Source organism: Onychomys torridus, chromosome 9 (genome assembly GCF_903995425.1).
Source record: "Onychomys torridus chromosome 9, mOncTor1.1, whole genome shotgun sequence".
Lineage (NCBI taxonomy): Eukaryota > Metazoa > Chordata > Mammalia > Rodentia > Cricetidae > Onychomys > Onychomys torridus.
Window position 1 is genome coordinate 49438992 of NC_050451.1, and position 15970 is coordinate 49454961.

Below are 15970 nucleotides of genomic sequence, written 5' to 3' on the forward strand. Positions count from 1 at the left end.
GGGTTTTAGAGAAAAATTACAGGAGGGGACTTGTTGCTAGCTACTGGACCTACTGGCTCCCCAGGATGACTAAAGAAAACACTGAGCAACTTAAAAGACAGAAACGAGGCTTTTTGAAATATATCATTGAAAATTATATTAATTTTCGGTGACTTTATTCACAAGGATGAGAACCATTTTCAAAAATTAGACGACTTTTAAAAACCCAAACCTGGACACTCGCCCTATGGGGAAAGTGGGTTGTTTACAAGAGTTCTTTTTTACATTAACGAAAGTCATCCCAATAATTGGTTAGAAAAGCTTACTTTGAAAACCATGCCAGAGGCTTGAAGCCTGCTTCAAGTGGTTCATGCAAAAACTAGTTTCCTGATTTCCTGCTGTGAGGCGATCATGTTAAAAGCACTTTGTTGGCACTCATTCTCTGGGGGGAGGAGGGGCCAGTGCCGGCGAATTCTAGGCAGTAGGAATTAAAAATTCCAGTGTGGTTACTTTGGGCAAACAAAAATTCCCCTCTCCCCTGTGTCTCAAAGAGTCTAAAAGATGTTGAAAACAAGTGTCACTCAATCATGCTTACAGCCCCATGTGCCTGGCAGGTACCACCAGAGGGGCCATGTGAACAGTCTTGGGAGTTTTGACTCTGACATGGAAAAAACATTCTCAACAATGTTAGAAACTTTCAAAAGAGAAATCTGTAAGGGTGTGTGTGTGTGTGTGAGAGAGAGAGAGAGAGACAGAGACAGAGACAGAGACAGAGAGAGACAAAGAACAAAGCTCATCAGGCTTAAGTTCCCCAAACAGACTCCAAATGGCTCAGTTATCTGTCATATCTTCTTTCCTAAAATATGGTTCTGGGGACTTTGGTAAGCTACAGGCAACCAGAAGCAGCAGAGAGACCCAGAACTTTGAGGAGAGGCTCTTGGGAACCAAAGAGAACTAATGAAATAAGACTGCTCAGCAAGGCACCAGCAACATCATCTGGTGTGGGGAAAGGATGGGGTTAGAGGGTGCAAGCTGGGGGTTCTCATCTGTGAGGTGGGGTCAAGGACAGGGACATTTGTGGAGAGGAAAGATGAGAAGCAGGTAGCTGGCAAGGCAGCTCCGCCTCTGATGTCAGCGGGTGTGTGCTGGAGACCCACTTAAAATGTGGTCCTCAGTCAGAACTTCTGGAAGACATCTTAGCATTCCTCAGCTGTACCTTGCAATTCGTAAGCCAGAGTCTCAAAGGGCTTCAACTTAAATTAAAAATGTTCAGATGAGATAAAACTAAATATCTGTTTTCTCAGTAGCACTAGCTACTGGAAAAACACATTTCAAATGTTCAACAGCCATGGTGGTTAGTGGGTTCCAAAGTGAGGGACAGACTCACATATCTACTAGACAGTAATCCATGGGAGCACCATCCGAAAGAAAAAGGTCTTAACTCCAGGGGGGGGGGGGGCTGCACCACCCCTGACCCTGGCATGTGGTGGACTAGCCACAGTGACAAACCAATCAACTTCTGAGTAAGTGTTGTCCATCCCCAAGATGGGAACAATCAGAGTCCTTACTTAGGATATGCGGTACAAAGAGTCTATTAGTCACATGATAACATTTGCCAACCTATTTTGGCCACATCATCTGTCATCACAGCTGCAAGGTATCTATTATAGAACAACAAAGTTTGGCTGAAGAGATGGCTCAGTGGTTAAGAGCACTGACTGAAGTTCCAGAGGACCCAGGTTCAATTCCCAGAACCCACATGGCAGCTCACAACCATCTGTAACTCCAATCCCCTGGGATCCAACACACTCTTCTGAATTCCATGGGCACCAGGCATAGTCATGGTTCACAGACATACATGCAGGCAAAGCAAAAAAACAAGTAATATAAAAACATAAACTAACACAGCATGCATGAAAAATGGTCCATTTTGTTAAGAGATGTCCTTAAAAAGAACACAATGCAACCTCAACTCTCTGGATTTTGTGAGAGGTTCAGACAGCTAAGTTACAGTGGCACTGAAAGGAAGTATGTCAATCAAAATAGCCAACTTATCAGAGCAGGGGTCTCTAAGCAGACTTCTTATCTAATAACTGACGGGAGGTGGAGGAGACTGAGACCCTCTGGTCCCATCCAACAAGTGTGCCAAGGTACACAGAATCTCCAGAACACCAATCCAGCAGCTACCAGCAGGCCCCAATTACCTATCACGGCTGGTGGAAACCTAACCAACAATAGGAGAGCCTAGACCCCTTGAGGAAAAAGAGTTGAATATCTTTAAAAAAAAAAATTATAATTAGGAGTAATAAAACCACAGATGGAAAATATACTTATGCCTGCCTACCCAAAGTTTCTCTAACTTTAGTTTGAAAACACAGATACACGCTTGCAGTGGGAAATACATTATGACCCTGGAGTAGGATGCTTCAAACAGACACCTCATCTGGGAAAAAGGAGGGTTGGGGATGCGGCTCAGTACTGGAGTGCTTGCCTAGGAAGTACACTGAGTCTGAGTCTAGTATACAGCAAAACACACACACACACACACAATGGACCTAAGTATTAAGTTATGTCTAAAATAATAAGGTTATCCAGAGGCTCTTATATCTAGGGAGAACAAACTTTATTTTACTCTTTAAATAGAAGTTTAGTGGGTTTTTTTTTTATTATTAATTTTATTCACTGAGCAAAAAACCAAGATTAAAGACTTTATAAAATATATTACTTGTATATAAATTCATAAATGTTCACATTGTTAGATGCTAAGTATCTTTTTTTAAAAAAAATACCCAAGACAAATGTACTGTGTTTCGGGGCTGGGACAGTAACCAAGCTGAACTGACAGGAGCTGCCACTCTCAAGGGAACACCACAGGCTACGTATTAACATATCTATGCAGCATCGCACACGCCCGAGTGCTGCGTGTGCTGCTCCAAGGGCATTGTGGGTATAGTATGGTTGGTTGGCTGCTTCTATGCTTAGGGAAAACTGCTACCTAGGTGTCTTAGTCACTGTGACAAAACACCATGACAAAGACAACTTATAAAAGGCATTTAATTGGGCTTACTGTTTCAGAGGGTTCGAGTCCAAGACTGGAGAACAAAGGCATTGTGGCAGAAACAGCTGAAAGTTCACATCTTTTTTTTTTTTTTAAGCGGAGGATCGAACCTAGGGCCTTGTGCTTGCTAGGCAACCGCTCTACCACTGAGCTAAATCCCCAACCCTTTTTTTTAAAAATAATAATTTATTTACTTTTATTTCATTTGCATTGGTATTTTACCTGCATGTTTGTCTGTGTGAGAGTGCCAGATCTTGGAGTTAGAGACAGTTGTGAGCTGCCATGTGGGTGCTGGGAATTGAACCTGGGACCTTTGGAAGAGCAGTCAGTGCTCTTAACTGCTGAGCCATCTCTCCAGCCCTGGAAGTTCACATCTTAATCCACAAACAGGAGGCAGAGACAACAGTGGTGATGGCACAAGTCTTTTGAAACCTCAAAGTCATCCTCAGTGACACCTTCTCCAACAAGACCATGACTCCTAATCCTTCCCAGACACTTCTACCAACTGGGGACCAAGCATTTAAACATATGAACCTGTCGGGCAATTCTCCTTCAAACTGTCACAATGGGGAAACAGATTCCATCGGAATCTGAAATACAGAAATTCTCTTTCTGTTGTTTATTTTTTCTTTTTATTAATACACGGGGATTGAACTCAGAGCCTTGTGTATACCAGGCAAGTACTCTTCCACTGAGACAACTCCTCAGCCCATAAGCTTCTTTAACTTTGGGGTTGTAGGCTCTGCATATCAATTTCCACTGCATTTGAAACCATCTATGAATGTGTGTACGGTACTGAAAGGCACATCTTCTCTAACAGGCCAAGCATGCCTATCACGTAAGGTGAATGCAAAGAGCATTGTGCATTAGGGAAGGGGCGGAGGACAGAGGTTGTGAAGGGTCTAGATCTGGGTCTGTAGTGAAGGATCGTATGAGCTGGGTAGAAAAATGGGGACCAGAGTAGGGTCATGAGTGGGAACAAGACAGAAGGCTGGGAAGGGGGTGGTTTGGGACAGTCAGGGGAACCTTGTTCATTATTTTGAAAGTCTAGGAAAATGGAAAGGAAACTTCTTGCTCATTCACTCATTCATTGGAGCCAAATATTCCTGTATCTCGTTTGTACTGGCTGTTCAATACAGAAACTCTTAGACAACAGTCTCAAAAAATTGATTGGCATTCATCTTATAAAGACTTCATGTTTTCCTTGTTTGTTTGTTCTTATTTGATACTGTTTTTGAAATAGGAATCTGACACCCAGGCTAGCTTCCAATTCATGATTCTCCTTCCTTAGCCTCCTGGATAGCTGGGATAATAGACATATACCACCACACTCGACTAAGACTTCATTTTGTTAATATTTTGAAATAATGTTGTGTACATGCTCGAGAGTGAGAAATGTGCATGTGTGTGTAGAGGCCAGAAGTCAATGTAGTTTATGCTCCTCTTATACTCAGGAACTTATTTTTTGAGACAGGGTCTCATGCTAAATCTGGAGCTCACCAGTTTGGCTAGACTAGACTCCAGGGATCCTCCTGTCCTGCAACCCTGGTGCTGGGATTACAGGTGCATTCCACCATGCCAGGACTTTCTTTTTCATGTGGTGTCTGAGGGATCAAACTCAGGCCTAATGCTTACACTCAGTGTACTTTACCAACTGACTCACCCCTCATCCCTCAAGACTTCATTTTTTAAAGACTAGTTTTAGGCTTACAGTAAAACTGGGGGGGGGGGGGGTCTGAGACATCAGCTGTAGCCACACACCCCATCCTCTACATAGCTTCCTCCATCATCAACTTCTTGTGCCTGAATGACACACTTGTTTCGATCCTCTCTCTCCATGACCGCTGTTCTATGACCTGAAGCCTCTTCTTACTTCTCTCGGAGTTCAGTCCTGGTGCTGTACATTTTACAGGGGTGGACAACTCCATATTGACATCCTGTGTCCACCCACGTATCCCCCCTCTCTTCCCTGACTTATGGCAGATGCCAACCTTTTTGCTATCTCCAAATGGTCACACAGTATGCATTTAAAGGTCTCCATGTCAGCCGGGTGGTGGTGGCACACGCCTTTAATCCCAGTACTCGGAGGCAGAGCCAGACAGTTCTCTGTGAGTTTGAGGCCAGCCTGGTCTACAGATCCAGGACAGGCACCAAAGCTACACAAAGAAACCCTGTCTTGAAAACCTAATAATATTATAATAATCAATCATAATCATAATCATAATCATAAAGGTTTCCATGTCTTTTCATAGCTTGATACCAGTTTTTGGTGCAGAATAGTATCTCATTGACTAGTCTGTTTTCTCACTCACCTACCTGCTTGCAGTCTTGGTGATGGTGAGGAAAGCTGCTTCTATACTCAGCCCTGTGCAGATTTTGTGTAGACACAGGTTTTTACCTCCTCTGGGTAAATACTAACTACAGGGTTGTTCTGGTAGGGTATGCTTGGCAAGTTAAGTAAATTCCCCTCCCTTCCTGCTTTACTGGGAGTCTTCATTTGGAAAGGGTATTGAAAGTTTTTCCAAATGGTTACTCATATGACACATGGTTTTTCTGCCTTGGTGTGTTGATGTGATGGATTACACTCACTGAATTTCAAATGGTCAACCGGACTTGCATGGGGAAAACAAACCCTACTTAGTCATAGTAGTACACTGTCTGGTGAGATAGCATCAGGACAAAGTGGAATATTCTTGGCATGAATTTGTTTTGTTGAAGATTTTCATGTCTATGTTCATGAGTGTTATTGCTCTGTAGCTCTCCCTCTCCCTCCCCATCCCCCTCTGATATTATTTTTGTCTGACTTTGATAGTAGGTGCTGTTAGCCTGACACTCACTGCACGAGTTTGTGCCCTCTGCTTCTGTATTACAGGAGAGACTGGGGAACACTCTGAACTGGGGACCTCATTCTGCCCTGGCACTGTCTGCTTGTCAGTTTACTAATGATGACAGAGCTGATCTTCTCGGTAGGTAAAGGTCTTCAGAGACTGTTTTCTCTCGCCTGTTTTGGTAGATTGTGTCTTTCACAGAATTGGTACATTGTATCTGTGAGGTTACAGATGTCAAACTTTTCACATCCATGATCTGTAGTGACACTCTCCTTCACTTATGATATTTGTAGTATGTGTCCTATTTCCTAGCTCTTCACTTAGCCTTGTTAGAGGATTATCTTTGGGTTTTTTGTTTGTTTGTTTGTTTGATTTATTTTTCTATCTTTCTGAAGAACCAATTTTTTTGTTGTTATTAATTTTTCCCTTTGGTTTCCTGTTTTCATCCATCTTTCTCTATAATTGTTATTTATTTTCTTCTTGGTTTGGATTTGATTTGTTCTTTAGTTTGCTAATACAGAAGCTTAGCTAGGTGGCTTTAGAACTTTCTTTTCTAATAAATGCATTAATTCCACATACTTATTCTGAATACTATTTCATTTCATCCCATAAATTTTTAGAGGAAAAGTAAATTTCTCCTGTTTTTGGCCCATGGATTATTGAGCATGGTGGTTTTTAAATCCCCGAGAACTTGAGGACTTCTCCCACTATCTTCCTGTCCCCAGTTTCTGTTGTCGCTTGTCTGTTGAAGGACAGATCACACTTACACGTCAAATATCCTTTCAAATGTGTTAGGAAGGACTTGACAACATGACATGAAGTCCAGGTTGCTAAATCTTTCATGAAAGCTTGAGAAGAAGATATATCTACTGGCACTAGACAAAGATGCCTTTCCATGTTAGTGACGCCTGGTTTGATTGACAGTGGTGGTGTCATTGGCAACAGAAGGATGATGATGTCCCCACTCTTCTGGAAGATTTGCTGCTGCTTACACATCACTCAGTCTCCCACTTACTCACCACCCACTGCTCTTTCTTTCTTTTCCTTTTTTTTTGAGCTGAGAATTGAACCCAGGGCCTCATTCTACCACTGAGCTAAATCCCCAACCCTCCTTCCCTTTTCTTTTAGACTAGAACTCACAATGTAGCGCAAGTTGGCTTTAATTTCAGGGTCTTGCTGCCTCAGCCTTTCAAGGGCCGGGATCACACACCAGGGCCACTGGGCCCGAGTTCTCCCTCACTTGAGAAGGACACCATCACACTGTACGGGATTCTGGCGGGTTGTTCTCCTCACCCTGTAAAACGTTCGCTCTACTTTCCTCTTGTTTATGTGCTCTCTAAGGGGTCAGAAGTCATCCTTATCTCTGCGCCCTTGCAGAGAAGGTGCTTTCTCCTCTCACTTGTTTTTTTAAGACTTTCCCCCTTTCATCCTGGTTTTTCTGTAGTTTAAAAACGGTTGCCCAAGTTTAGTTTATTTATCATTATTTTTGTGAGCTTCAGGGTTTAGTGTCTAACATGAACTTGGAAAAATTCTAAGTCATTATTGTTTCAAACTATCTCTGCTGCTCTTTTCTTCTTGTATTCCCACTCTGAAAGTTTATACGTTTTGTACCTATCCCACAAGCCTCAGATATTCTATTCTGCTGTTGTTTTTCTTTCAATATTTCTTCTCCATGGTTTTTGGTTTTGGAGGTGTCCATTGATACGTCTTCAAGCTCCGAGATCTTTCCTTAGTGGTAGATATCCAGTAAACCAATGGCCCAGTAGAAGCGTTTGTCATTATTTATTTACTTACATCTTTATTTAGGTTCTTTTTAAGGATTTCCATCTTTCTGCTCACTCCGCCCATCTATCTCAAATAATGCCATTTTATCTTCTACAGCACGTCAGTCCCAGCTACTTTCAATTCTCTTATGTGGATGCCGATTCTTCTGCTGTGTCTCTTTCTTGAGCTTGCTCTGTCTCTTCAAACTGAGTTTTTGCTTTTTAGTGGGCTGTGTGTGTGTGTGTGTGTGTGTGTGTGTGTGTGCTTTGTAGTGTTTTGTTTCAAATCATGCCTGATGAACTGGGTAAAAAGGATTATTCTATATAGCCCTTTAGTGTGGGAAAGCTCTGAGGTCTGGAAAGCAGGTCCTGACTCTCTCACTATGTCTGTCTTTCAGTGAGTCTGTGCCCTGGACTACAACCTTCAAGGTACTCATACATGTATATATTCATCCATCCATCCATTCTCTCTCTCTCTCCCTCTGCCTCCTCACCCTCATCCCTCCCTCACGCTCTCTCCCCATTGCTTCTGAGATAGGATAACTAGAGTTTTTGGGCACTGGACTTTCCATCACCCCTGTCACTACAGTAATATCCCTCCAATCTCTCCCAAAGGTGGTCTTCTCAAGAGTACATTGCTCTAGCCTCTTTCAAAAAGCCTCCCCTCCCTCACACACACCAACTTTGTTGGAAGAGAAGAATTCTCTTTAATATGCATCATGAAAATCTCCTTGATACCCTGGAGGTAAAATGGAGTGAGGCCACACTGCCCAGGGCTCCAGAGCTCTGCATTCTCCTACTTCTCCAGACCAAAGCTTTGACAATTTGCCAATGATAGTTCCGGCTTCCAGCCTCAGAGGGAGGTTTTGTGAGGCAGTGAGTGGATTGTACTCTTTGTATCTGCCTGACTTCCAAGGCTTTGCTTCTCTGAGAGATCTCAGAGCCCGCTGATCCTTGAGTTTGTTCAGCTGTGGAGAAGCGCCTAGTCAGTGCAAACAGAGACTGTAGAATGATTTTTTGTTTTCATTTAAAAAACTTACAGCCGATTGAAGCTTCACCTTCTGACCTGATTCTTTAGATATTTATTTTCTCGTCTCTACAGTCAAAGGATGAAGAGAAGAGAATAAACTTTCAGAAATGGTCTACGCATCTCAGCATCTGTGAAGTTCCACTCATCTTTTCAAGATGTTAGGCAAAGGCTCTCAGGGGATGGAAGACTCGTCTATTTTCCTTCTGGGGAGCCTGAGCACTTGATTTTGTTTGCTGGCCCTGCTAGCTACCCAATATGGCGGAACCTATATCTGAAACAAACACTTGTACAGTCAGGAGGGACCGAAACTTTTCTGATGCCATGTAGTAATTAACTAGCTGTCAGGGAGCTGGAAATCTGACAGCCACCAGAAAGAAAAGCCCCTCCCCCCCCCCCCCCCAGTAAGTGTGGGACTTGTGGGATGCATAACTCTTTGTTGCCTGCTATCTGTAGATTATTGGTCAATAGTCTAGGAACTAAGACTCGGTTTTACAAAAGTGTGCTCTGCAGGGGAGAGGGCTCTCCTTTTAAAAGTCATTTTCAATAAAAATGAAAATCCGTTGTCTCTTTCCTAACGGAAGGCTTTGATGCTTTACTGAGAACAAAACATTACACCAATTCCCCACAACTAATAACATCTTCAAAAGATAAAAAAAACAAAGCAGATGGGCATTTAGCTTCGAAGACGCCAGGAGGAGAAACTGTGAAATATCAACAGCTATGAGAAAGTTTTTGGGTTTTTTTTTTTGGTTGTTTTGTTTGTTTGTTTTTTGTTTGTTTTTGTTTTTTGAGACAAGGTTTCTCTGTGTAGTTTTGATGCCTGTCCTAGATCTTACACTGTAGACCAGGCTGGCCTCGAACTCACAGAGATCCACCTGCCTCTGCCTCCAAAGTGCTGGGATTAAAGGAATGCACCACCACTGCCCGATGAGGAAGACTTCTTAATGAGTAGGATTTAAAGTGCACATTCCAAAGTGCTCTTGGGAGTGACTTACAGTGGTAAGATTATGATGCTTTCTTCCTTCAATACTCTGGCCTGCCTCATCACATCCCTACTCAGAACATGACTAACCAGCAATGGTAGCCTTCATTTTAAGAGAAAGAAGGTCCAGAAAATGGTGGGACTTCTGTTCTCACTATTTCACCCTCAGTTATTTGTGTTTTAATGTTTAAGCTTTAAGTTGAAGATTGGTTCTTTACAATTAACCCCTAAAATAGTCTATCAGTGAATATCAGGTTATATACATTAATAGTATTTGCATAATCCTGGTTGTCAGGATCTACTTATCTCAAAAAGATACAGGGATTAGAAGTATTAAAGGGGAATTCTATAATATCTTGCTAAAGTGGCATAATGAGCCAAGAATTCTGTCTTGTTACCCAAAGTGTTGCTAACAATCAACTAGAAGGATTTAGTTTAAAAGAATGCTTTGTCAAACGTAAGTACAAGCGTGTATTTGATATGTACCTTGGACAACTCCATGCCAGGCCCACACTGTTTGCAGAGGACACAATCTCCAGACTGGTCCTTGAATTCTTGCTGTCTGCAGTCTCCAGTTTCACAAGTCACTTTCCATGACTGAAAAAGAAAAATGGTCCCCAAAACGTTATCATCAACGGCACTCCTCAGGTTGCTTGCCAGAAAGGAACGACGTCTTCAGTGTTGTCCACATACACTAAAGAATGCTTCAGCGTGGCGTTGACTTCAACTTTGAAGAAGAAACGCTAGTTCTTGAATGTGCTCATGGGACAAGTACATCTATACCAAATCCTTCTTAGCCCAGGGAATGTTCATTCATCCCATAACCATGGCCCCCTTGTTCTAGACTTAACTATCTCTCCTATCTGTTACTCTTCTGATTATCTCTAACATGATGGATGAAGGAGAAATCCCTCAGAGACCCCAAGGCTTTTGCCACCTAAAAATTTCTGAATTAAAACACAAACCAACCTTTTGTGATTTTAAAGGAATATAAACATAGTCAACTCTAACAACGCACACACAGGTGAGATGGATTCACACCCCCACAAGAACTTGTGGTTATCCTTTAGATATCGCTGCCTGTAATTTTTGAAGAATTGTTGCTGTTGGTCATTTATCTGGTTTGGTTTATTCGAGACAGGATCTCAAGATGTAGCCCAGGCTAGCCTCAAACTCCACATCTTCATGCCTCCTCTCCCCAAGTGCTGCCACCTGGTTGGATGGAGATCCAGGGGCACTACCTTCACTTAGAGATGTTCTTTGAAAACCCCTATCTGACAACCATGAGCTCCCACCTCCTGAGGATGGTGGTGGTGGCAGACATGACCAATGGCCGGCTCTGGACTCTTCCAAATAAAAGTGCTGTGTGAACTCAACTCACATCCTCTCTGACTACCATCCAGCCCTTCCTGGGACTGAACAGTGTGCTTTAGCTCAGAGCATAGACTTTGTGTAGAAAAATTATCCTGTGATCAAAAAACAAGGTAATAAGTACCCCCCCCATTCGTTAGCTTAATTTAGTGACATCTACCTATCTACTAAAAACAAGTTCACATTATTGTCATTCTATAACTATGTGATTACTTGCTTTTTTTAAACATTTATTTGTTTACTTGTTTATTTACTTACGTACTCCTGTGAGTATGCAGTGCACATGCAACAGCACTTGTGGAGGTCAGAGGACAATTTGTGGGAGTCTGTTCTCTCCCTCCACCATGTGGGTCCCAGGTATCAGTCTCAAGTCATCAGGCTCTTATCCGCTGAGCCATCTCACTTGCCCTTACTTGCTTATTGACAGACAATGTTCTATTAAAAATATTAGTATTGGGCTTAGAATGTAGCTCAGTTGGTAGAATACTTGCCTAGCATGAATGAAGTCCTGGGGTCAGTCCCCAGCACTGTACAAGCCTAAGCAGTAGGGTGAATGCCTGTAATTGCAGCATTTGAGAGGTGTGGTCATCCTTGACTAGAGAGTTCGAAACCAACTTGAGCTACATAGTGTTGTCTTTCATAGTAACATAAAATCATGTGTCTATATAAAAATGAAAATAGAAGGGAAATTGTAATAAAGGGGACAAATGGGAGGGAGAGGGGTGAGAACAGGGAGGACAGAGGGGAGGGTGATTTCAACATATAATAACCCGTACAAGAATCAAAAAATAATTCAACAAAAATTTAAAAGTACATTTATAAGATTACCTCAAATTGGGAATATAGCTCAAATGGTGGAGTGTTTGCTTAGCACTCACAATGCCCCAAGTCTGATCCCCAGGATCATGTAATGAGTGTGACAGTCTGTGCTTGTAATCCAAGCACTCAGGCAGGAAGATCAGTTCAAGGCCATTCTCTGCTGTGAGCAAGTTTAAGGCCATCACAGACAACTGGAGACCCTATCTAAGAATAACAAAACCAACAGTTACCTGTTGAGATGTAAGAAGGCTGAAAACTTCTTGTTTTTACTGTTAATTTACTTAGAAGCTCTAAGAATAAAAATTTGGGAAGTAATAAATAGAGCAGTATTGCTGTGGGATGTTCTGTATGTTAAATGTGTTGCTTTGATTGGTTAATAAATAAAACACTGACTGGCCAGTAGCCAGGCAGGAAGTATAGGTAGGACAAGGAGAGAGGAGAATTCTGGGAAGTGGAAGGCTGAGGCAGAGAAAGACGCTGCCAGCTGCCACCATGACAAGCAAGATGTAAGGTACCAGTAAGCCACGAGCCACGTGGCAACTTATATATTAATAGAAATAGGTTAATTTAAGATATAAGAACTAGATAACAAGAAGCCTGAGCCATTAAGCCAAATAGTTTAAATAATATAAGCATCTGTTTGTTTATTTTATAAGTGGGCTGTTGGACTGCCGGGGTTTGGCGGGAGCTAGAGAGAAACTCCAGCTACACAGTATTGTTGATGGTGTCTCAGAAGAACACAATCTGTTCAACCTTTTACCCAAGGAAGGGACACCATGATTAACCTAATTGATGACCATTTTGCTGTTCTAAATTAAAGCTGAAAGTCTTTAGAGATCCTATGAGGATAGCCACTGTTACATCTACATGTCACACACATCATAATGACTCATCAAACCACAGACCAATCTTCCCACTGAAAGCAAGAGCTTCCTCCTGTAGTGGGTAGCCATTCCAGCCTTGGCCTGGAAGTTCCAACCCCCACTGAGGCTTTGATAACGGTCACACCTACAAGGCGGGGCTGAGAGAGGAAACTGAAGACCCAGGATCCAAATGAGAGGGAGCTCTTGGTTCCGGGACCCTGGACGCTGAAGCTAGACAGAGCAGAGTTCTCCAGAGAACACCGCTGGACTGCACCATACCTTCGCCAGACCCTACAACCTACCTATCCCTTCATTTGTAAGTTACGCCACAAAATAAACCTCCCTTTTAACTACTTGGAGTGGCCTTAATAATTTCACCAATACTCTCCCATCATTTCTATCAGCCCTTTCCAACAGTCAAAGCCTCCATCTCCAGGGCCAGCAGGAAAGAGAATCCAGGGTAGGCTCAGAACTAGAAAGGCCTCTGTAGAAAGTCTAGAGGTCTAACAGACCTTTTTCCTACCTCACATAGCTCCAGAGAGGTTTCCCTTCTGCCACAAATAAATGTAATCTCCTCAAGGAGGAGATTCTACCTCTGCCCCAGGCCATTTACTCAATGTTTGACAGCTAAAAGGCCAGAAAGGAGGTTTTCCTCATAGCTTCAGACTCCAGCCTGACTTCATATCTACTGACTTCACCTTCCAAGTCTTTGGGTACTATCTCCAGTGTTAACAACTCTCTCTATAATTGTAGGTCCTTATCTCCAGATTAAATAAATGTCAGTTCTACCAGATACCTCCACAGGCCTTTTATCACACTTTCAGAAACACTTAAAATTCTCTGTCTTTAATACTTTTTGAACTTAAGGTAGATATGCAAATCGTTTATCTGGTGATGTAGTTTAGTGGTACAATATTTGCCTAGTATGCACAAGGACCTGAATTCAATCCCACCAAACAACAACTATTCTGATTTCTTCATAAACTGTGTAGATCCTGGAAACTAACTTAGAATTAATTTATGGTCTTAGAGTCTAAGTCAGGATTCTCAACTGGTAGGTCGTGACCCCTTGGGGAGGGTGTCAAATGACCCTTTTACTGGGTGGTATATCAGATATCCTACATATTAGATATTTATATTACTATTCATAACAGAAGCAAAATTGCAGTTATGAAGTAGCAACAAAAATCATTTTATGGTTGGGGGTCACCACAACACAAGGACCTGGAGTAAAGAGTCTAAGCATTAGGAAAGTTGAGAACCACTTCTCTGGGGTGTATTGTGATAGAAATATGCCTATAAGCCCAAAATAATGTCATTATACTAATATAACACTAAGAATATCATGGCAACTAGCTTTATGACTTTACCTACATTAAAATGAAATAATTTTAACACCTGTGGCAAACTTCCTGGATTAACAGCACTAAACATAAAAGAGAGCAAGCATAGTTTGAAAGAAATTTTTAAAGAATGATCTCATAAATAGAAAACAGTCTTGGTAGTTTTTATTTTTGTTTACTTGTTTGTTTGTTTTGAGAAAGGATCTTGCTACACAGTCTAGGTTGGTCTTGAACTTGCAATCTTCTGGCCTCAGCCTGAGATCTCAGTGCTGAGATTACAGCACTCATAATCCTGGGACCATTGTATGAATTCTTTATACATATTCATATGGAAAAAACAAGAGTGTACTTACCAAACAGCCCAGGAAAAGCATGGTGGTGAAGAGCACTCTCCCTTGCTCAAGCCGGACCTTGAAAGCCATGGTTCTTTCTCATCAGAGTGTTTCTCCCTGAGCACAAGTCAAAGAAAAGAAGACACAGTTACTCAAGTCTTGGGGACCACTCTCTACTTACTATACAGTGATGTGACCACCACTTTCTGTACACACGAGGCACTGAATGTTACTTACCTTTTAAAAGAACCATTTTATTTTATTTTACTTATGTGTATGTGTGGTTTTCCTACATGGATGGGGCCTGTGGGGTAATAACAGCCTCAAAGCAACTCTTCTAAGCACCAGCGTTGTCTAGCATGCTAATTTGCTTACTCCAGAGACCTTCTAGAGCAATCAGAGGCTCTCAACCTTCCTAATGCTGTGACCCTTCAACACAGCTCCTCGTGTTGTGGTGATCCCCAACCATAAAATTCTCTCATTGCTACTTCATAACTGTAATTTTGCTACTGTTATGAATTGTAATGTAAATATCTGCATTTTCCCTGTGAAAGGGTTGTTCAATTAACCCTCACAGGGGTCAAGACCTAAGGTTGAGAGCCACTGTTCTAGACCATCAACACTATCCTTCCTTAGAGCTGGGGAAACTTAGCATCAGAAATGGCTAAGTAACACACTCCAGGTCACTGTGCAGTTAGAGCCAAAGCCAGATTCAAAGCCCAAGTAGGGCAGTTCTAGGGCAATGAAAAGCCCTCTGTGAGTGCAAACCCTGCACAGATCTGGGGAACAGATGCCAAATCTGAGGCTGGGCTTGAGTGAATCATCCCTAAAGCTACACAGCACGGAGTGAGGATGGGTGACTGATAAGCTTTCGTTTTAAAACATCTAAATGTCACTAAACAAGGGATTCAATGAGGCAGGGACATGACATTTCAATACAACATAAAGCCAGACTCTTGATCTTCACCAGGAGTGTTTTGTTTGTTTTTTGTTTTGTTTTTAAATGTAGAAACAAAGCTATTATGTTTGTTTGCTTGTTTTGTTTTTCAGATGTTCATAAGGTCAGGAGAGGAGATCTGTGGGGATTGGTTTTTGTTTGTTTGTTTGTTTGTTTTGTATTGTTTTTTATTCTAAGCAAAGCCTCCCCAGGTGGATCCATCTATCAGGAAGGGAGACAGCAGTTTGGTTTCTTTTAAAATGGGACCTTCCATAGCTAACTGGGATAGGATACGATGCCATCTACTAGCTAGAACCATGGGAATAGGGGGCCACACTAGTTAGAACCATGGGAATAGGGGGCCACAGAGCTTGAGCAAAACAGTAGAATTAACAGTGCTGGGAGCCTCTATCTAGAGCTGAGACTGAGGCCAGAAGCCCCAGGAATGCTGGGACCCAGAGGTGTCACTCTAGCTGCTCCCTGTGACACACACACTGTCAGGACAGACATCATTGTTGCGAGTGCTCTGAATAAATACTAGTTTTGGGTGAATTCAGACCTTTCGCCTTCTTGGTCATGTCTCTCCCCAACATACCTCAGACTTATCCGTGGACTCCCCTGCCTGTGCAGAGGGGGGTGGGAGGATGGCTAAGGAAATGAATTGC

At 42.2% G+C, this 15970-nt stretch overlaps 1 protein-coding gene across 1 annotated transcript in view; it reads right to left on the reverse strand.

Moving 5' to 3' along the window:
* Positions 1 to 15970, reverse strand: part of Tnfrsf19 (TNF receptor superfamily member 19) — a 90122-nt gene that overhangs the window by 64240 nt on the left and 9912 nt on the right. Inside the window, exons 2-3 of the mRNA XM_036199800.1 lie at positions 14390 to 14485; positions 10127 to 10237 (exon numbers count right to left, since the gene is read on the reverse strand). Coding sequence (XP_036055693.1) covers positions 10127 to 10237; positions 14390 to 14458 — 180 coding nt within the window. The 5' untranslated portion in view covers positions 14459 to 14485. The remainder of the gene's footprint in view (positions 1 to 10126; positions 10238 to 14389; positions 14486 to 15970) is intronic.